Source organism: Neopelma chrysocephalum, unplaced genomic scaffold (assembly GCF_003984885.1).
Source record: "Neopelma chrysocephalum unplaced genomic scaffold, ASM398488v2 Primary Assembly neopelma1_22, whole genome shotgun sequence".
Lineage (NCBI taxonomy): Eukaryota > Metazoa > Chordata > Aves > Passeriformes > Pipridae > Neopelma > Neopelma chrysocephalum.
In genome coordinates, this window is record NW_020897689.1 from 8,163,708 (window position 1) to 8,186,311 (window position 22,604).

Here is a 22,604-nt window from a genome sequence, read left to right on the forward strand (position 1 = left end):
ATAAGCAGAAGACTAATCCCATTCAAACAGAATTTAGGATGATGACAAGGTTGAGTGCCTGTGGGCAAAGATCCAGGGGAAGGTCATCAGGGTGGATGTCCTGGTAGCAGTATGTTACAGAACTGCTAGCCATGATGAAATGGCAGAAGAGGCATTCTGCAGGAGGCTGGCAGAAGTCTCTCGATTTCCAGCCCTTGTACTCATAGGGGACTTCAACTTGCCAGATGTCTGCTGGAAATACAACACAGCAGAGAGAAGGCAGTCCAGGAGGTGCTCAGGGTGTGTGGAAGAGAACTTGCTCTCAACTGGTAGGTGAGCCTTCCAGGGGTGGTGTCCTGCTAGACCTGTTGTTTGTGAACAGAGAAGAACTCATGGGTGATGTGGTCAGTGGCTGTCTTGGGCACGGCGACCACAAAATGACAAGAGTTTTCAGTTTTGAGTGAAGTAAGGAGAGGTGCCAGCAGAACTGCCATCTTGGACTTCTGGCAGGCAGACTTTGGCCTGTTTAGGAGATTAACTGACAGAGTCCTTTGCAAGTCAGTCCTGAAGGGCAAAGTAGCCCAGGAAGGATGGACATGCTTTAAGGAGGAAATCTTAAGGGTACAGGAACAGGCTGTCCGCCTATGCTGGCAGGGAAAAAGACTGGCTTAGTTAAACAAGGAACTTAGGCTGGAACTCAGTGTAAAAAAGATCATGTATCACCTCTGGAAGGAGGGAGGTAACTACAAGGGTGTTCTGAGGTTATGCACAAGAAAATTACAAGGAAAGCCAAACTAGAACTTCATTTGGATGCTGCAGTTAAAGACAACAAAAGCAGTTTCTATAAATACATTGGCAGCAAAAGGAGGGCTAAGGAGAGTCTCCATCCTTTGGTCAATGCAGGGGAAATCAGTGTCAGGGGATGAGGAAAAGGCTGAGGTACTTAATGCCTTCTTTGCATCAGCCTTCAATACCAAAACAAGTTGTTCCCAGAACTGGAAGTTAGTGACGGGGAGCTAAGTGAAGCCCCTGTAATCCTGGAGCAAATGGTTAGTGATCTGTTATGCCAGTTAGACACCCATGAGTCTATGGGCCCAGATGGGATGTGCCCAAGAGTAAGAAGGGAGCTGGCAAAAGCTTGTCAAGCCACTTTCAATCTTTTACCAGAAGTTCTGGTTAACCAAAGAAGTCCCAGTTGACTGGAAATTAGTGACCCTTCATCTACAAGAAGGGTCAGAAGGAGGATCCAGGAAACTACAGACCTATCATCCTGACCTTGGTACTAGGGAAGGTCATGGAGCAGATCATCCTGAGTGCCATTACATGGCATGTGCAGGACAACCAAGGGAACAGGCCCAGCCAGCATGGGTTTACAAAAGGCAGGTCCTTTTGTAAGGTTTGACTAACCTGATCTCCTTCTATGACAATGTGACCCACACAGTGGATGAGGGAAAGGCTGTGGTTGTAGTCTACCTAGAAGTCAGTAAAGCCTTTGACACTCCCACAGTATTCTCCTGGAGAAACTATCTGCTCATGGCTTGGATGGGTGCACTCTTCATTGAGTGAAAACTGGTTGGATGTCCAGGCCCAGAGAATGGAGGTGAATGGAGTTACATCCATATGGCATCTGCTCACAAGTGGTGTTCTCCAGGGCTCAGTATTAGGGCTGGTCCTGTTTAACATCTTCATCAAAGACCTGGATGAGGGGATCCAGTGCACCCTGAGTCAGTTTGCAGACGACACCAAGTTAGGCAGCAGTGTTGATCCGCTGGAGGGTAGGAAGGTTCTACAGAGGGATCTGGACAAGCTGAATTGATGGGCTGAGGACAACTGCATGATATTCAACAAGTCCAAGTACTGGGTCCTGCACTTGGATCACTACAACCCCATGCAATGTTTCAGGCTTGGGGCAGAATGGCTTGAGAGCTGCTCAGCAGAAATGGCCTTGGGGGTCCTGGCTGACCATGAGCCAGCAGTGTGCCTAGGTGGCCAAGAAGGCCACCTGTATCTTGGTCTGTATCCAGAACAGGACTAGTGAAGCCATTGTCCTGCTGCACTTGGCACTTGTGAGGCTGCATCTTGAGTACTGTGTTCAGTTCTGGGCCTCTCACTACAAGAAGGACATTGAGGTGCTAGAGCAAGTCCAGAGAAGGGCAACGAAGCTGGTGAAGGCTCTGGAGCACAATTCTTATGAGGAGCAACAGAGGGAGCTGTGGTTGTTTAGCCTGGAGGAGACTGAAAGGAGTATGTAGTGAGTTGGAGGTGGTCGGTCTCTTCTGCCACATCTCAAGTAAAAGGAGGAGAGGAAATGGCCTTAAGTTGCACCACAGGAGGTTCAGATTAGATATTAGAAATGTTTTTTCTCTGAAAGAGTGGTCAGGCATTGGAATAAGTTGCCCAGGACAGTGGTGGAGTTATTGTCTGTGGAAGTGTTCACGTGGCGTCAGGATGTGGCACTTGGGGATATGGTTTAGGAGTGATTATGGCAGTGCTACATTGACAGTTGGACTAGATGATCTTGAAGGTCTCTCTCAGCCTTGATGATTCTGTGATTCTGTGAAAATTTGACTTTCATTTGGGTAGATGGCAGGTAAACAGGACTGCTTTCCAAGAGGGTGAGGGAAGGGGGTTGCCTAACAATTAAAGCAATTATCCAGATTGCTCATTCTGCATGTACCACAAATATCAGCAGAGTATTTACACAAAATTGTAATAAATCTATGTTAAACATTAAGGTTGTGATCATTATAGTGAACTGAGGCCTACAATTACAACGTCAACATTCTGTAGTTCAAGTTTTTCTGATTTCGTTGATAAAATACTGAAAAATTGTGCAGCTAATTATACTATGCTAAGAATGTGATCAAGCACTCTCACAAGACAGTGAGAACTCATTGACAGCAACAGTAAAGTAAGCTAGGATATAAAACAGTATTGATCCCTTTTGTGATGTTAGATCAGTATATACCAAAAGTAACAAATCAGATACATTAAAAGCAGTTCTATAATGGTGCTGACAACAAGTTTACTCAGTCTCCCGAAACACAAGCATCAACAGGATTTAGCAATAATAATAGTTTACCTGGTGTTTCCTCATTTCGACGCTGCAATTCAGTCTCAACCTGATCCAAAACTTTTTCCAGTTCATCCAGTATTTTCTTTAGATATTTTATATTATCATGATCCAGCAGCTTAGACTAAATATATACACAGGTTAGTGTTTTAATCATCATACAGAGTTTATATTTTTATCAGAGAATCTTTTACTTAAGATACTACAGTGTTTATTCATAAAATGTGATTATTTTCTCCACACAGTCAGCTGGATACCATTTGGATACTGGTGACAGATAACTGAACAAAAACATTAGAGATGCTACATATCGAGGTTTGCCTCACCCTTCAGGGTGCTCAACAGCCCAATACCAGCACTGATGTGTACTTACCTTTGAAGTCAGTAGGACCAGTCCAGTACTTCAGCACACACTTGAAGTGTGTAGCTGATCTGGGGGGCAGACTGCTTCATGCCTTGAAGGGTTAAACCACTGCATGACACTACTGGTAATGACAGGTGAAACAAATATTTACATTGTGACAAAAAAAGAATCTAACACTAACAAGCTCATAATAAAGTGGGGGAATACAAAGAGCTTCCTTACTTTAAGGCGCTTCTGTTTTGCAATATAGGCATCTTGAAGGTCTGGATTTTCTTCCGCAAGTTTCCTCAATTCTGATTCTGTGTTACTTATTTGGCCTGATTGAAAAACAAAACAAAAAAAAACAAAACAAAAACAAACAAACAAAAACCAAACACAAAAAAACACCACAAAAAACCCAAACCAAACAAAAAAAAGGAATGACAAATATTAGATATCCAAATGTACTCACAACGCAATCCACAGGGACTGATCAATAGCCTGTGTGCAAATATCACACCACGTGGGAAGTGGTACTTCAATACAGCATCAGCTCCAAGTCAGGACTTAAAAACATCATGTTTTGGAAAACTTAATTGCTGCTCAAATTGATCCCACCACACCTTTAGCTCATCAATTTGCAATGTCCTCTATAGTGGTGCCAAAATGAGGAAATCTCATTAATACTTTTCTCTTATTCAGAAAAAAAAATTTGCTGCCAAAATATGTGCTAAATCCATAAAATTCTACTACAAATACATTAGGTCTCTGATGCTTTTGTACCTCAGTTCCTAACACACCTGTCATGCTGTGAAAGTGCAGACAGGCCCGGACTGAGATTTATTGAAGGTCACTTCAGGTTACATGCATAATTTCAAAGCAAAAGCCTAAATACCACTGAATATGGTGTTTTCAGTTAGCTAGAATGTTATACCAAAGTATGTGATCCCTTTTGGAAATGTTCATTAAGGACTATGTGGATGTTCTAGAAAAACATTCATTACATGACTTAAAGAAGGAAGGATGTGAAAAGTTTAAGATAATTTTACTGGTTTCTACTACATGTGTATAGCCTTTTCTCTCCTTAAAATGGGACTTTGCTGGAAAATGCCATACTTACAGATCTAGAATACCAAAAGATAGTGAATAATAAGTCTTCTTCTAAAAATAAGTTTTTCTAGTAATAAACTGAGAACAAAAGAATAATTATAGAGCATGAATCACCCCTCACTGGTACTTGATAATTAAGTTTAGTTCCAATTAAGTCTTATAAATCAAACTGATAAAAATTCTTTCTAGAGAATAATGAACTCACTGTTTTATATATTCACTTCAACCTGACATGGCTGTGAGAGCCATCTTTCAGCATAGTATATGAAGAAATTGAAGGATGTAATCACACAACTAAGATCTTACACATCCAATTAATTATTTGCTTGGATTTGGTATGCATAAACATAATACAGAACTGGCTCATGCCTTATTACATCTAGCAGTCTGAAAAAGATTAGCTTTTCAAAACTGAAAACTAAACCATCAAGGAAAAGTTTGAACGTGCAAAGGAATTGTTCAGGAACATTCACAAGCTATTAAAAAAAATGCTTCAAATCAAAAAAGTAGGCTATGCTTTAAGTACAAAAAGGTAAGAAAACATCCCAATTTAGATGAGTGATAATTTTAGCTCTACCACTATGAACATGTGCAAACTGACAACAATTTATACCAGCTAGAAGCTAGAGGGTAGAAATATATACAGTGAGAAATGCAGAAGACAATGTCGTAAAGTGAACTATAATAGAAGCACTGACTATTACCACGTGAAACTCAAAAAAATATCAACAATGCCTATGAGTAAAGCACAATTGCTCAATAAATAGTTAGCATTCACATTTGGGGAAAAAAAAAACACTAAACCAAACAGTACACTGACATAGGAGAATAATAAATTTCTTGTACAAATGGGAATGGCTTTAAGCTGAAGGAGGGCAAATTTAGACTAGATATTAAGAAAAAATTCTTTACTGCGAAGGGGGTGAAGTACTGGAACAGGTTGCCCAGAGAAGTCGTGCATGTTCCATCCCTGGAAGTCTCCAAGGCCAGGCTGGATAGGCCTTGGAGCAGCCTGCTCTAGTGGACGGTGTCCCTGCCCATGGCAGCAGAGTTGTAACTAGATGATCTTTAAGGTCTCCCTTCCAACCCAGTCCATTCTATGATTCTGTGTTACTTCAGCTACGTAGTTCATGCAACTATATGGAAAATTAACTGCCTGCCTTTACTTCTGACAACACAAAAGTGTGGCTAAGTTCTAATAAGAGAACTGACTTGCCAAAAATTTTAAGGGGGAGGATAACACAATTTGTTGGAAATAGAATTTCTCAAAGTAACACAGTATCGCCTTTTATGATATCATGAATTTAGTAACAGTATAGTAGTATTGCATTTCAAAGTCTCTGCAGTATTTGACTGTATTCTACGGAGCATTCTAAAATATCATACAAAAAAATCAACACAATATAAACCACTGACATTCACAAAAAAATCAAAGATCTCAGGATATAATGTAAACAGGGAATCATCATCCAGCCATGTTGTCAGGATTTGATCCTTGTACTAGAACTACTTAGTTTGTTTGTAATACTTAGAAGGAAACATAAAAGCATTATTTAGAAGTTTACCATAGTACAAAAATTAACTCCACAGACACCTCAAAAACGACACTTCCTCTTTTCCATTTTCAAATCATAAGAGACTACACAATCAATAAAAAGTATATGGACAAATCATCAATGACTGCAACTAAAATTCATAAACTGTGCTCAATATCTTCTGCTTAAGGTGCATTTAAGAAGATGAATGTAATTCAAAAGCCTACTGATAGATAGTCAGAGCTATACCAGTACATACTACGAATTCTGCTGGTAGCATAGGCTGGAATCATGGAGTCCACTGTTAACTCGGGGTGCAGGATGCAGCCATGTGTGTAGGCATCCATAGGCAAGGAGTCTAAAAGCTCTCTATAGTGTTGCACCCTTGGATAATACATGCTCCCCTCTTCTGGCATTAATCTTGGTACTTCCTCTGCAATATAAAGTTAAAAATAAAGTTAAGAGAAGAAGAACCATGTAATTGACCAAAGTTCCTTCAGTGATGTCCAACTGGCACAGATGACACAGCCATAGCTAAGAAAGCTTCACTTGCTCCCCACCGTAACTCAATAGTGTTATCACAGCTCAGAGAAATGTATATACACATACGTCATTCTCAAATGTTTTAATAATTCCAATTCCTATGCAGCAAGCCACATAAACACATATTTAAAAGGTGTTCAAATCAGAAAACCAGATTCAGCATCTGTTATGTTCTTCTAGGAATGGGCAACCATGACACACAACCCTATAGTGCTCTAACAGTAGGGCACAGCTGAGGTTCCAGGAAATTGTTAAGGCTGAAACATTACTATTGTTGTAATGCTTGCAAAAATTACAGTATAGGAATCCTACTCAAAGCATGGTTAGAAATATTCCGCACACCACTGAGTTTTACCCTGCCCTCGATCTACCTGGGCCCTGACTCCTCCTTTTTCGATTAAAGCCAGCATTAAATACAAATTATGTTCTCTCAACGATCAAGTTTTCTTCAGGCCTTAGAAATTGCAGCACTAAATCCCTGAAATACAAAATGCTGCCATCTTCACACCTATAAAAAATACAGCTTCCAAAATTGACGTAGTGGGGGTTTTTTTGGCAATACAGACACAAAGAACTTCAAAAATCTGCACGTGATCACTTTTGAGGTTTCTCTTCCTACTCTTTTACCTTTTCACTCCATTTTGGCTCCAAAAATAATTTGCTTATTTTACTTTCATTTTTCCACCCAAGATTATTCTGGAATTAAGCATGTTTCTTCTTATCTCACAGAGAATCTGGACCTGCCCAACAACCATAGTCATGCAGCTTTGTTCCAGACTATTTTTCATGGCAGTGTCATCTCAGGGTTAGCACAGCACAGTGCTGCTGCCATTCCTGAAGGGTTAAGGAGGACAGTGGTAGGTTTCACTTGAAAGGGTTGAGAAACTGCTGGAAGGCCTTCAGCTCATTTTAAAGGACCGTATTTTCAGCCCCAATGCCAACTGTTAGGAGAGCCCATTTATTTGTGAGACTCGAAGCATTTCTGTCCTGAGTGAACCTCTCGGCAGCGATACAGAGCTGCCCTCAGCACTGCTGGCACGCTATGGGGCAAGGGGAAGGATCTCACACCGAAATGCCTGCGGGATTACCATCTACAAACGTCGCTTCCAGGTAATCAATAATCTGCGTTGCCTCACAAATGATGTTTTCCCCATGGATCAGGACAGGTACTTCTCCGGAGGAACTCAAGCGCATGAACCACGGCTCGTTGTGCTCGCTCAGCGGCAGGTTTACATCGTGCTCCTCGCACTTCAGCGCCTTCTCGGCGATTGCCAGCCGCACCTGCAAGGGCACCACGGCTCACCCCGGGGGCAGCACTCCCCGCACGGCCGAACCCGGCCCGCCTCGGCCGCAGCCACGGCCGCTTCCTCCCTCCATCCCCCCTACCCCGCTCCCCCGCGGGCGGGCAGGGGCTCTCGGCACGGCGGGAGGGGCGATCCGGGGCCCGCAGGCCGCCGCCCCGCGCCCCCGCCGCCCCCCTCACCTTCTGCGAGGAGAAGGACTGCGTCCAGTGGTACAGCACCAGCGGCGCCATGATGGGCTCGGGTGGGCTCGGCTCGGCTGGGCCCGGCCCGGCCCGTGGCGCCGGGCGGGGCGGAGGCTGCGCGGGCAGGAGCGGCGGCCGGGCCGACCCCGCGCCGATCCGCTCCTGGAAATCAACAGAAGGGAATGCCCGGGAGATGCGGAGGACACCCCCTCTTCCCCCGCCGCACCGCTTGGAGGACGACCCTTCCTAAGGGGAAACCGCCCGCAAAGCTGTCTGCAGCATCCCCTAGGGAAGCGCAGGAAGATGGATGCGCAAGTGGAAAAGGTCACATGGCAGGATTTTCCCTTTTGTATTTATTTGTTTATTTTCTTGAACGAGTGCTTCCACTATGAATTTCAGGGACATTGGCATCATGTGCTTGGGGAAGAAAAAAAAATACTACCAGAAGACATACGGAATTGGACCCTGTGGGCATAGATCCTCTACTGCGAAAGAAGTCATAGCAAGAAGGAAGAAAGATTGAGAATAACTTCTTTTGCTTCCTGATGTGTTCTTTCAATCTCAAGAGAGAAGGTTTCTTAATTATTATTTTTTTCTAGACAAAATTATAAAATTGAACAGTTTTGCAAGGCTTTTTTCATTTCCCCTGTGTGAAGGTCCTTTCTGAAAAGCATTTGATAACAATAGCTTCCATCATCAGAAAATGCTTCCTTTGTATCTTACACTGGAGATAGTTTAGAAGATGCAGTTGCTGATAGTATATCCATTAGACGCTATCAGCATCATCAGGGAGATTTTAGCAAACTAAAAAAACACGGTGGGATTACAGACTCCAGAATATTGTTCTCTTCATTCTGACTGCTCAATCCCCAGTAAAGGCAACTACTTCAGGCAAGCCTGATAACTCACTCCCACGCGCAATTTCTATGTAACAGATGAACCCCACCAGTAGTATTCTGAAGACCTGAACCTAGTATGTTGAGAGAGACATCCCAATAACAAGTACATTTAACTTTAAGGGAAATTTTTACTAACATTAAGCAAGGGAATGGATTTAAGTCACTGAAAGAGACAAGGAATTGGCAAATCTTATAAATAAAAAAGAGAAGAAACAAAAAGCCAGCTTCCAGCCCTGCCCTGTTCATGTAAGTAGACCCAAGGGCAGCCCGATGCCTTCCCAGAGACTTAGTGCTAGAGTCACAAACCAAAATAATCTCTTCAGAAGGTCAGGCATGACAAGAGGCTTCTCACAAATCCCAGCTGACAGCAGTCAGTGTGTTACTGATGGTAAATCCTACATTTTTGGGCATTTAATTGGAATTCTTCAGAAAGTTGGAGAATGTGCTTAGAACGGATAGTAAGAATGCAGTTAATGGAATGAGATAAATACATTACAGCTGGATTTACTTCCCTTTAAGATACATGTCTAAGGTAAGAGTGCTGGAATGTCCTCACATACACCAGGGCTTTAACCTGTGACTCACTGACACATGGATATTCTAATGGGTCCCTGCCTAGGTTGCTATACAGCAGTTCCTCACAGCTAGATCTTACAATAACTCAGGGCAAGAAACTGGGATTTTTTTATTTATTTATTTACATGCACTAGACACTCTTTCAGGTTTCTGTTTTGCTATTTTTTCCTTAATTTTGCCTTTAAATCAAAATGTCATTTTATCAGTCACCACATAGACCACTACTCCAATTCTCTTGTTCAGCTAATTAATTTAATATCACACAAGGACTTCTGAGTTATCTTTTGTTACCTGGTTTAGCTGCCTAGAAAGGCAATGAAAGGTATCTATATTATAGTACAATAAAGAAAAAAGGACCAATGCAAACAATATTTCCTACTTTAGACCTGTTCAGTAACAGAGCAGCTGCAATCATATTCAGATGTTTCTTCTTCCTGCAATCTAGTCATCTGTATTGCAATGAAATACAGAAAGGACACTGACCAACTGGAGCAGGTTCTGAAGAGGGCCACCAAGACAATAAGGATAATGGAGTACACCTTTCCTATGAGGAAAGGCTAAGAGAATTGGGATTGTTCAGGCTGGAAAAGAGAAAGCTTAGGGGTGACCTAATTGCAGCCTTCAGTACCTGAAGAGAACCTACAAGAAAGAAGAAGAGGGACTTTTCACAAGAGTGAAATGTAAGACATTTTACAAGAGCCTGTAACACTTTTTACAAAAGCAGGACAAGGGGGAATGGATTCAAACTGAAAGAGAGTAGGTTTAGATAAGATATCAGGAAAAAATTCCTTACTTTGAGGGTAGTGAGGCACTGGAACAGGCTGCCCAGAGAAGTTGTGGATGCCCCGTCCCTGCAGGTGTTCAAGGACAGGCTGGATGGAGCTCTGAGCAACCTGGTCTAGTAGTGGTGTCCCTGCCCACGGCAGTGGGCCTGGAACAAGATGATCTTTAAGGTCACTTCCAACCCAGGCCATTCTATGATTCCGTGATAAATACCACCCGTATGTCCATGTTAATAGTCCTGGTTTGCTGTCAACAGCTCAGCTGAAGGAGGGAGCGCCTGCGGCCAGGCTCCCCCCAGCCAGGCAGGCAGCTGTTCTCAAGCCTGACCACACGAGGCCTCCCTTTTCCAAATATACGATGCAAAGAACCTTCTCATTCCAGAGATTATGAAGAAGAAAAGGGGCTGATTCTTTTTCGTTCAGGACGAGCACCCAGCCATCCACCTATGTTTGTTCCCAAGCCCTTCTACCTCCTCATACCTGAAGAAAAGCAAGCAAAAGGGCCAAACTATGAAAAAGCTCACCGTGGACAACCTTGTTCCACATGCATTTACACAAAGCTTTACACAACTGGAATTAAAGTCTCCATAAAGGCACCTTTAATGTGTGTGTCATGAATACAAAAGCAGCACACAGCTGCAAATCTGACTGGCATCTTGCATCTGCAAGCAGCCCCCTAGCCCTGCCTGATAAAACATTTTTCCAACCACACTGATGTTCTTGCCCTATTTCTCTATGTGGCCTCTCTGGGGTCTGTACACGATTACAAAAATATATATATACACAACCCCCTACAAGTGTCTTTTTAATTCACAAATTTTTACATCATGGAAAAAAAATAACATTTACAGCTAATACTAATAACTAAACAGTACAAAAATCAACTTGATAAACAGTTGTATAAATTGGGTCAAACATCTGGAAATCAGTATTCTGGTAATCAGTTTCCTTCTTTACTTCACCTTGTACTCCATGATATTGACAAGAAACATCTAGGCCAGATGTGTCATTAAAGTGATTGATGCAAGTAAAAAATTACTATTTATTTCTAAACAGATTTCGTTGTGCATATTGAAAACCAAGTTTGATTAGATTACAGGGGCAAAAAAATCTTTTTGCTTTTTTCTATGCAGCCGGAGCCATTATAGCTAAAAATTAACTGGATTCTGTTTATGCATCATTAACAGATGCATTGGTTCAGTTCCAAGGGCAGAACTGGCCTAATTGACAGTGAAGCAGGAGTTGGGAAAGTAAGACAGGTTCTGTTCTGGACCTTCTGTCATCAATAGTTATTGACTAAATTCCAGTGGCAGATGCTGCATTACTGTTGATGACATGAGTCAAAAGAACTTAGCATTGAATTCAGATACACAGCTGAGACTTAATATTGACACAAGAACTGTCTTTAATGTGACTGATGAATTAGATATGCAACTATTTAGAAACAGTGAGAGCAAAGATACATCTTGATAGTCCCAGCTGAGACTGTCTGTGTCCTAATTTAATTGCATATAAAACCATGGAGGGATGGCAATTCTAGATAACTGACGCATATTCTCGGGAAATATAATTAATGAGCTACCATTTTACATCCAACAAAATCAACTTATAATAGAATTTATTTAGTCATTTTCAAAGTTACTTAACATATCATACTAGGTTTTATTCTGGGATTTCACCTGAAAATTCTGCCATGTTTTCTCTAAATACTGTAGTCCAGCCTGTTCCATGCAGGAGTTTCATGTGTAAACACTGCTTAATAGTTAATTTTTCTATATAAAATTCTTAAAAGTTTTATAGTAAGTCTATTTCAAAATAGTTATTAGTGATTACAATATAACAAAAATATTCATTGTTCTAATGCTATATAAACTTCCATAGTTTTGATGATTGGAATGAATTTTCCTGAAATATCACGCTTTTAAATCAAACACAGAAAAAGACTTAATGTATTTACATAAGGTGAAAAATGTGCAATTTCCTAGCTGTCAACCTTAAAATCTATATATTAACATTAAAGCTTTATCCAATCTATCAAGCTTTTATAGAAACAACATCTTCATTATAAAATCTAACATATCAGCCTAATTCACAAGAACTAAATCATGTTTTTATAAACTTATCCATGTCTGCTGTCTCTGTGCACAGGTGTAATATGCTGGCTCACGAACTCAGACCGTTGCCAAGCTTTTAGGAACAATTCTGTATCATCATCTGTATCATCACTTCTCATGCTTCATCTTCCCACGCATTAACTTAGATGAGTAACCCACATGAGTGAAAATTCTATTAAAAGGTTCCCCTGTGCTCTGTACCTCTGTGCATAGCATCCAGGTGTTGATTTTTTTTATACTGGTTTTAATCTAACAGTGATGACATTTTGTTTGCACAGCACTGTCTGGCACACTGGGTTTTGGCTGCCCATTAGAATTCACATATTACCACAACACACAAAATGAATGTTAAAAATAGTACCTTCCATTGCCTGTGGCCAAAACCAGAGTGTACAACTTTGAGCTAGTAAAAAAGATTAGACAGACACTGAAGCAAAGTCCACCAAAGTTAGAGGGGTGATTTGTAGTGACTTTAGTGGGTTCTCTCTCAGTTCTTAAGCAGGTTCAAATTCTACATCGCACTGCAAAATATAAATATCCAGTAACTGGGATGACAACGAAACACAGAAAGACTTAAGGAAATTTAAGGGGTTAAGTACAATTTTGTAAATGTCCTCTGAAGTCTCATGAAGTATTTTCTCTGACTGGAAAACAATTTTAAAAGATCCTTCCTGAAAAAATTTTGAAATCAGATTCTTTCCATCCCTGAAACAAACCCAAAGTTTAATAATTTTCAAAAATTTCTAAAAATCTTTTAAAACATTGTGAAAACTTCAAGTTAATTTGCAAGTAAGTTTAAGCTAAACATTTAATCTTTTTCCAGCCAACTTTAAAGCATAATCATGCACTTCCAAACATTTTCATTGACAAGTAAAAAAAATAGTTGCCACTGAGGAAGAGCCATTTCTTTTAACAGCATTAATCATTAAGACAACACAGAAATATAGTGCTCATTTACATAAGGAAATTGTTATTTCTTCAGCCTTAATTCTTGATGTTTGCTCATTACCTTTCTGCAAGCTGGACTAAATAACCAAACACAAAGAGGCAAAATATTTCAATTAGGTTCCCTGAAATCTCACTTCATGAGATAGTCAGAAAAATAAAAGTGCTTTGAAAAGCTTAGGTCACCCCTTGTCCAAGAGCACCTTGTGCCAGCACAGCAGCAGGGATGAAGGTTGTTCTATCCTGGCCTATCCGCAGGCTCCACACCACCCCAGAAAAATCATGGGGACTGTCTTGGTAACCCGGCTCATGTATTCTCAGGGAGGGATGGGGGCCTTAAGTGTGGGTAGAATATTTTCTCTTGCTAACATCTTTTCCCCCAATCTAAATCACGTAATTTATGCATGAGTATTGCAAATATTTTCAAATAATAGTACAGCAGAAACAAAAAGGAATTTATAGCGGTCCGTTATGATATATCAATTTATTGTATTTACTGAATTTTGAAAAACTGAAGAAATTTTCAATAAGTTCCACTTCTCACAACATCTGTATAAGCCAACTGGAATTTTCATTCCTGATATTTCCCAGTGGAGGGCCCTCCATATGCATGACTTCCTATACCAGCTCTCATTTCTACGCTTGACAAAGGGAGACTCAGCGTTCCTGTTACACAGCTTCCATCCTCTCCAGACAGATATCAGGATACTATTTTATTAGGTCTTCAGACAGATTTAAACAACTTCTCCTGCTTTTCTTCAAATTAACAAAATTGCTACTCTGTATTTGATTGATAATTGTTCTTTGAGTTTTCCAGCCTCTTGGCATGTGTTGATGAAAAAGCCCAAAAGAATTGGACTGTTAGTTGACAACAATTCGTAACTCCCTAATTTGAGTTCTGACCCAAAGAGACTCCACTTTAAATTACTGTTTTATTCTGTACTTTTCTTTCTCAACCATTGTTTAAGAGTAAATCACTATTTATGGTTTAGGTGTCCTGAATACCAAGAATGGTCAAACTCCCTTGTTTTGGAGAAAAAAGTATGTATTTCAAATGAAGTTAACTCCAACACAAGTAATGATAATTTAAGAAACTGGGATTCTTTGACTTGATTGTTACAAACTATCTATGCCACTTAAAACCTTACATTTTCAATGCTTGAAATAAAAGAACAGCAGAATGTAAAACGGCTGCGCAAATTCATTATCAAATATCATGCAAACACAACATTCACCTAACTCCCCCTGTAAGCAAGACCTTCATTTGTGAAAGTATAAATAGGACAAGATACAGTTTTGGGCAGCAATAGATCTGGGCACCGAATTGCTGTCTATGTTCTTTTGGCACTGACTGAAACATGCTGGCATGATTTTTTCTCAACTGCATAACGTCACTCACAAATAGAGAACAAATTCCAGAGCTACTGCTCTGAAAGCATACTTCTCTCTTCACATTTAAAGAAATGTCAATGAGATTTTCTAAAGAAAAAGAGGCAGTATATTAGTGCTAGCTGAAGGCAGTAATACTTGCTATTTGACATTTACTGAGTTATCTGAGAAAAAAAAAAGGCACTATACAGAGAAAGGGATGAATTTAAATCCCGTGTGTGTAACTGATACAAATGAAAGTATGAAGTTGTCTCCGTGCCCTGTGCAAGTGCAAGGGAGAAGTGAGGGCAGCAGGCGATGGTATGTGTCTGAAATAACAAACCCTTTCCACTAACACCCTGGCTAATGCACCGGTGTGGAGGCAAAGCCAGAGGAGAGAAGCTGCAGAAGCTGAAGCGAGCTTTTCAAATTTTACAGAGACACGCAAACTGGAGTGGGGGTGGAGGAGGACGCAATGCCTTGGCTTAATTCCTGTAGCATCCCGTGAAGTCCAGTGGTCAGAACACAAAAGCAGTATTTGACCAGTGCGTTACAGTCCTCAGAGCAAAATAAAAGCATTATAAAAGCTTAGAAGCTATATTAATACAAGTTAATATGAACAGAGCTTAGGGACAAGGAAGTGAGAACATTCTCTTGGCCCAGAGGGGATAATCTATCTTTTCAAGATGAAGAAATTAACAGGTTTTTTTCTTGGCCTTGAATAATTAAATTTTTCCCTCTTACATGTTAGATAGGCCACTGCCACAGACCTTCAAGGCTATCTTATTTTATTGCAATATATTGCACAAAGTGAGAAATAACTGGAACTGGAAAAAACTTTTTAAATCTCAGCCTCTCTCTGACTTCACTTTACAATACATTTGTATCTTTGCGCAGTGTTTTAATACTGTGATTAAATTTGTATTCCCCGTAAACTGCGTTTTGTTTGAACTCCCTGGCTTGTGATCCCGTTTCCCTTGGTTTTCTTGATGTCAGCTTCTTCACTGCCGGCAGAAGATCCCTCTGAACCGCAGCTGCATTTGTAAATGTTTCATCAAAGGCTCTGAACGTCTGGTAACCAGCAGACCTGGTGGGTGCTACGAATGTGATCTGGGTCTATCTCGGGGAAGAACAGCATGACCATATTTACTGCCGATGCTATTCTGGGGGCTGTATGACGTGCTTCTCCCCTCTGGCTGAGCAACACTTGCCCATTTGTCTTTCAACACTCACTCCGAGCATGACAGGATAAAATAAAACAAAATTTACCGGTAGCAAGCTTACTTGCATATTGAAGACTTCCATTTTAACAACTTGATCACGCAAACACACAGTCTTATTTCAATAATCACGTTAAACAATTTGTACTCTAGGTAGATTAGATTCCTAGGTTACATTTTTTAAAAAAAATAAGATAAATAAAAACTACCTCATAAAATAATTCAGATTAGCATGGGGGCACAAGCTTATTTGTCCCCATAAATGAAATCTTAACTAACGATAGTGGCAACACAGTAGTTACCGATCTGCACAACACCTCCAAATGTCGACATCATCTGTGTCTCCCAAAAACTGTGAAAATAGGTGGGAAAATACTGCACTTCATAAAGCCATCATGTACATAGGATCACCTCTTCCAAAATCAGACAAGTAGTTTACAAACTGAAACTCACTCAGTAGACAGCAGAATGAGTCAGGCACTTCCAGTGATTGATTAAACCCAACCTAGCGCAAGATCTGTATAAGACTTTGTAAGAGATAGGAGAAAAAAAAAAAAAGAAAAAGAAATTAAAAACTCAACAAAATTTCAGATTAAAATGACATGCACATTTTCACACTTCAAGTGTTATCATTTTGCCAATATTAATATTTTTTTTTAATCTATGAATATGCCACTGATACCGTATGGCACAGAAAAGATCACTTTTTTCTTCTATTAAGCCTGTACAAATAAATCTTCAGCACTAAAACTGGATACTGAAATTTTGAGTAGGAAAATCCTGCTGTAATAAATTTTCAAAAATGGCTAACATTTTAAAAATATTTCATTTGGCTCAATCTTTCCAATATGCAACCAGCTGTTAAAGATGAAATCTGATTAAAAGTTTTATTAGACAAAAAAACTGCAGTCTCAAACACACAAAACCAAAACTATATCCCTTTATATATGAAAACAAAACTGCAACCCCAGCTTCTAACTTCAGCATGTTGTAGCACAGAACCACAGTCCTCCAGCTCCATTAAATTCTTGTTTTCATGGCAGAACTTCATATAAGCAAAAATAGCAGACAGATAACTGTGGGTGAATTAACAAAATTTTTGCAGTGTTATCATATGAAACAAAGGCATTTCAAAATTAATTTTAGTTCTTAAATCAGCTGAAAAAAACTTTGTACCTAACATAGCCAAATATCATGCAGATTAATGCCACTGATAAATTTTAAAATTAATAACCTAAAACACAAACTAAGGCAATCTCCACAATGGACTTCACAGCACTGCTGATTTTAGGCATACCTACAAGTGAAAGATTTAGTGATAAATACATGCCTAACTAAATACAAATGATTATTCTGTAAGTCAATTATATTTTTTAGGCATTCAGACATAATAGAACATCATATAATTGTTTTCCAAATACACCATATTATTAGGAAGTGTAGTGGGTTGACATACACTCCGTGATTACAGCAGACGCTGTCATAGAAGAGGTATTTTTATATTTGGTATGAATCTTAAATGCCACTGTTACATGCTGAATATACAGTATAGCTGGGTTACAAAAACTTAAATAATGGATACTTTTTCATACAGGACCTTTTGTACAAGATCATAAGCTTCTACATAAAGGGAATTTATTTACTATGAGAACTGCAGTTACTAAAGGATGATACTTTGAAAAAGTGCACTAGGAAACCTAGGTTAGACTCCATACCTAGAATGACATGTTTTCTACTAAAAAAAGACAAGATTACTTTTAAACAAAACTAAGGCTCAAAACTCTCCCAGTCACACAGTTTCTCTTTAGAAAAAAATAATGCAAATACTAATTTGTCCAATGTCTTTCTTGTACTTGCCAGAAGCAGAGATATACATAACTTATTCACATGCAGAGCTGCCAACACGATTTCACATGACTTCACCAAAATAAGAGCATAAAAATTGTACTGCACCTGCAGAATACACAGAGAATCACCCAAAATTCTGCACTGGTGGTTGTGCCTTCCAAAGAGTAGAATCTAATCTTTAAGCTGATATAGAAAACTATTTTGCAGCAACATGGTATTACATTAAGTGCATTTGCTAAGAAAGTCAGTTTTCAAGATGCAAAAGGGGCTGATACTGTAATCCACATGGTGAACGGGTTTCTTCATCATATAAAAACATCATGACATTATGTTATGAGCATTTAAAAAGCCAACAGAACAGAAGCAAGTCAAGAATAAATGAAATCTCATACCAGCTGGGAGGTTTAAATAATTTGTTAGGCTGATTATGATGCACTAACCCTTGCTATATTTTTCATGTAAAATTAAAATACATTTATGTGTTTGACTTGTGTGTTAACTGTGGTGAGAACAATTTTCTTCCCTGGGACAAATATTCCTGGATAAGCATAAGAAACTTATCAATAGAAGAAACTTATCAATAGTGTGCACTTATTAACTCAGGCATAACAAGCATCTGTTTGTCTTTTACTGTTTTATCAAAAAATCAGTTAGAGTAAGCCGCATTATCCTCGCCAAAGTTTAAGCAGATTGAGGGAGTGGCTTTCTATTAATGGTCTTTGCAGTGTAGCCTGCTTAGCCCCATGGTAGTGTCCTCTAAAGCTCAATTCGTCTATTGCAGGCTTTGTTAATAGAAACCTATCTCAGAAGTGACTACACTGTGCCTTAAAGTATCCCTATTATATTCATCATCAAAGAGCAAAACCCTCAGCTTTTGCATCTCTGGTAGCACTTGCCTTTTCTACATCATCATCTGAAAGAAAACCCCAAAACATTGTCATAATTAGACTGATAATGATTTTCAATTAATTTTACAAATGGATTCACTCAGAAGAACAGTTAACCAATTATGTGAGGTATAAGAAGCACCAACACTAATTTATTGGTGAAAGGCAACAGCTGCTTGTTCTGCTTCAGCACAGCAAAACAGGAGTGTGACAGCCATGGCCAGCAACATGTATTTTAAAATTATAAATATTATATCTATTTGCTATTTAAACATTAATTGATCATCTTTAAATTAAAAAAAAGGCATTTCCATTTTTATAAGAAAAAAAAGAAGTCACAAGACAGACCTCATGTTAAGACAAAATTAGGTATGAATGCAGACAGATATATGGCCTCATCCCTGTGTCTGATAAAATCTGCCAGATGAAATCAAGACAGATTATAAGGAACTGCAAGGTCCAGGGAGCAGCTGGAGAGGTGTGATCCCTACAGAAGTTAGCACGGATGCCTTCTAGAGGTGCACTCACCATTGCTAAGGTCTCCCGGTGTGACCACAGACCCCTAGTCTTCTTCACTGGAGTCAGGAGAGGGAAACCATGGAGCTGGGACTGTCTGCCAGAGAAGGAATTCTCTCTGTGAAGGTCTGCAATCACTGGTGATGAAAATACTAACTAATGAAGGAGGATTTTCAATGAATAGGTGGCCTAAAGCATGGCAAAATGCCTAGATTTCTAGGAAGATATAAGTGGCTCTCAATAGAGGTATTCAGAAAAATAGCACCGCAGTGAGCAGAAAGGCTGCTGAACTTCTTTTTCCTATGCTATTAAAGCAGCATGGATGAAAATTATTTAACCCACTAGCTAATTTACATGGAAATTACCAGAGGCATTATGATCTCAAAAGTATGACATTCCTACAATTTGAAACAAAGGAAAGCCACAAAACACACATCCAGGCAGAAAAGAGATGCTTTGCACACCACTAACAAATACCAAACAGCCCCTATTCTTACCTGTTGTGAGAGCTAATACAAACCCTCCAAACAATTAGAAAAGCTTCAATCAGGTCTTGGACCTCCTCAGGCACCTGGAAAATCTGTAGGACATGGCAATGCAGGACTCTAGAGCTTTGGGTCCTGCTGCTAGTTAGTTCTTCAAAGCACAGAACAGGGTGAAGATGGGGGACTTCAACAACAAAGAGACCTGTTGGGAAGGTACTACAGGGTCATTACAGTATAGAAACATAGAATCATAGAGTGGTTTGGGTAGTAAGGGGCCTCAAAGATCATCTCATTCCAAGCATCCTGCCATGCAGGGGGACATCTTCCACTAGACCAGATTGGTCATAGCCCAATTCACCCTGGCCTCGAACACAAACTCTTTGGGCAACCTGTTCTGGTGACTCACCACCCTCAAAGTAAAGAATTTTTTCCTAATATCTAGTCTAAACCTACTCTCTTTCAGTTTGAAATCATTCCCCATTGTCCTGTCACTACATGCCCTTCTAAATAGTCTCTCTCCACGTTTCTTGTAGGTTCCCTTCAGGTACTGGAAGACCGTTGTACAGGGAAAAGTTTTGTAACCAAGCAGACAAGTGACTACATCAAATCTGGAATATCTTTTAGTTTTAATCAATGCAGGGTAAACTGACTGAAAATACAAGACTAAGGGCAACTTGGGTGAAAGATTATGAGAAAATATTACTTGTAATTCCTAGAAAAAGAGAATAGAATTAAAAACAAAAAAGGTGAACAGTAAAGCTGTCAGCTTTCTGTCTGCTTTCAACTGCATTAGGCCAATTGTTTGTATAGATGCTCTGCAAACAGAGCAAAGGATTCAGCTTTAAGAGCAAAATAAAAATAAATCTTTTTGCTGGATTATTTTTAAGCTGGATTGGTTCCCTGATCCAAATCACAGCTCAATGAAGAAACAGTTGTGCTGGCAGCATGGACGGCTGGGGGCATGAGAATATCTCAAGCCAGTGTCAGCCAAGACTGCCCTGTAAAAACCACAAACTTAAGATTTGCTCTCCACTAGGTTATAATTTATTAAAAACTCCAAAGAGAGCAATCCGTTTTCTTAAAGAAATAATGTGAAGGGCATAAACACAGACTACCTTGATGAGAAGAGAAAAAGAGTATCACAAGATAAACGACTAAATTGAGAGCTCTTCAATGATCCTAAAACACTAGAAGGAAGTATATGCAAGTAAAAAGTAGGTCAAATTACTAAAGGATGAATTTTAGGGAAGAGTGAAACTATGTAGGAGCAAAATCAGAAAGGCCAAATCACAAAATGAATCTTGGTTAGGACCAGAAAAGGAAACTGAGACAGCCCTAGAGGAGGAGGACAACGAGGGCAAAGGGAAGTGCTGTACCCCAGCTCAGTGGGGAGGGAAAGCTTTCAGATGCACCAGTGAGATCAGCTTTTACTAAAAGAGATACTATGTATTTTGATTTCAGCAAAGCTACTGATGTTCATTAAAGGTGATCTAGGCAAAGCTTGTTTACAGTTACTAAATAATGTTATTAATTATTAAGTCCCACGCCTGAAGGATGTATGAAATGCTAAATCTGTACCAAATCCGTTAATATTCAATGTTAATATTCAATATTCATTAATAACTTTGATCTTGGAAGAGTTCAGTTATTGTATATGCGAATGTGCACACTTAAAAACGCAGGAGGACCTCCAATATGGGATTAAAATTAAAATTAACTTGGGAACATAATCTTATGGAGGGAAAAAGAGTGTGCCAGTGAAAACCTGCTGAGTGAAACTCAACTTCACTAATACAAAGGTGGAAGCAACTACGTAAACAATATTCTGTGGGAAAGGATTAGGACAACAGCAAATCATGCACTGAAGATGAGCTGTTACACATCATCTTGTTGTGTGGAGGAGATTAGAATCATCACACTGCTGATTCCTGGCACCAGTGTAAAAGAATAATGTCATTGGGGAGTCATACAAAATTATGCTACTTTAATATGACACAATATTAACCAAATAGTGTGTTTTGTTTTCAAAACCAGAAAAATTAGCAACTACATAACATAACTGGAGAAAGTCCAGACAACAGCAACTGTGACAATCATGAGGTCTAAGAGAAAATAATGAAAGACAGAACCTGCTTGGGCTAAAGAAAAGAGCTCAAGCAAGACAACACAAACTATCTTCACTTAGGAATTTGCTGCAAAGAGGAAAGCCATAAACCTTTCCCATCTTCCCTGAGGAAGCAAGACTTGAGCTGCAGCAGCTGCAGAATTACTATTAGGAAAAACTTGCTGGGAATAAATCTGATTTTGTAGATCTTTTCCACCTGTATATTTTGAGTGCTAATTTAGGGCAATCGTTATGATATGACACTTTTCTTCAAATCAAGTGTTATAAAATTAAACACATTTGGAGTTAGGTTTTTTAAGTGGATTAAGGTATTGTGATGCACTTGTTTTTGTTTTGTAGACATATAGAAAAAACCCAAAACAACCAACAACACAACTGTAAATGCTGGCAAGATCCAGAAACAATATTTTTTATTTTTTCTACCATTATAAAATATCCTAATACCTTTATACATTAAAAAAACCATAATCATTCCAAAACGCTGTATCGCATTTGTATGGAGAGTATTGTCACTCTTAAAATCACTTTAGAGACAAAGGTGATCAACATAAATGCTACATTTCCTTAAAAAAAAAAAACCTGCATTTTTATTTAAAATCTAATTCAGTTGCTTAGAACAATGCTGAAAATAGAAGTCTGGGTACAGAACATACTCATTTTGTTTTCAAGTTAGAAAAGTATCTGTATTTTTGTTTTTATAAGCTTTATCAGCACTTTTGCAAAGAAAATAATAACTGTATTCACTGAGTAAGCATAATATCTCTGGAATT

General features: G+C 39.3%; 1 protein-coding gene and 1 long non-coding RNA gene across 4 annotated transcripts in view; one reads left to right on the plus strand and one right to left on the minus strand.

Annotated features, from left to right (window-relative positions):
* Positions 1-22,604, minus strand: part of GDAP1 (ganglioside induced differentiation associated protein 1) — a 32,638-nt gene that overhangs the window by 5,096 nt on the left and 4,938 nt on the right. The window contains exons 1-5 of one of the 3 annotated variants that reach the window (XM_027692605.1): positions 8,067-8,562; positions 7,672-7,864; positions 6,300-6,473; positions 3,639-3,733; positions 3,062-3,176 (exon numbers count right to left, since the gene is read on the minus strand). In XM_027692605.1, coding sequence (XP_027548406.1) covers positions 3,062-3,176; positions 3,639-3,733; positions 6,300-6,473; positions 7,672-7,864; positions 8,067-8,117 — 628 coding nt within the window. In that variant the 5' untranslated portion in view covers positions 8,118-8,562. The other 2 variants (XM_027692674.1, XM_027692754.1) reach the window with 2 other exon arrangements.
* LOC113972113 lies at positions 1,843-19,400 on the plus strand. The gene is made up of 3 exons (XR_003535778.1): positions 1,843-2,191; positions 15,050-15,055; positions 19,390-19,400. It is a non-coding gene; the product is annotated as an uncharacterized LOC113972113 (long non-coding RNA).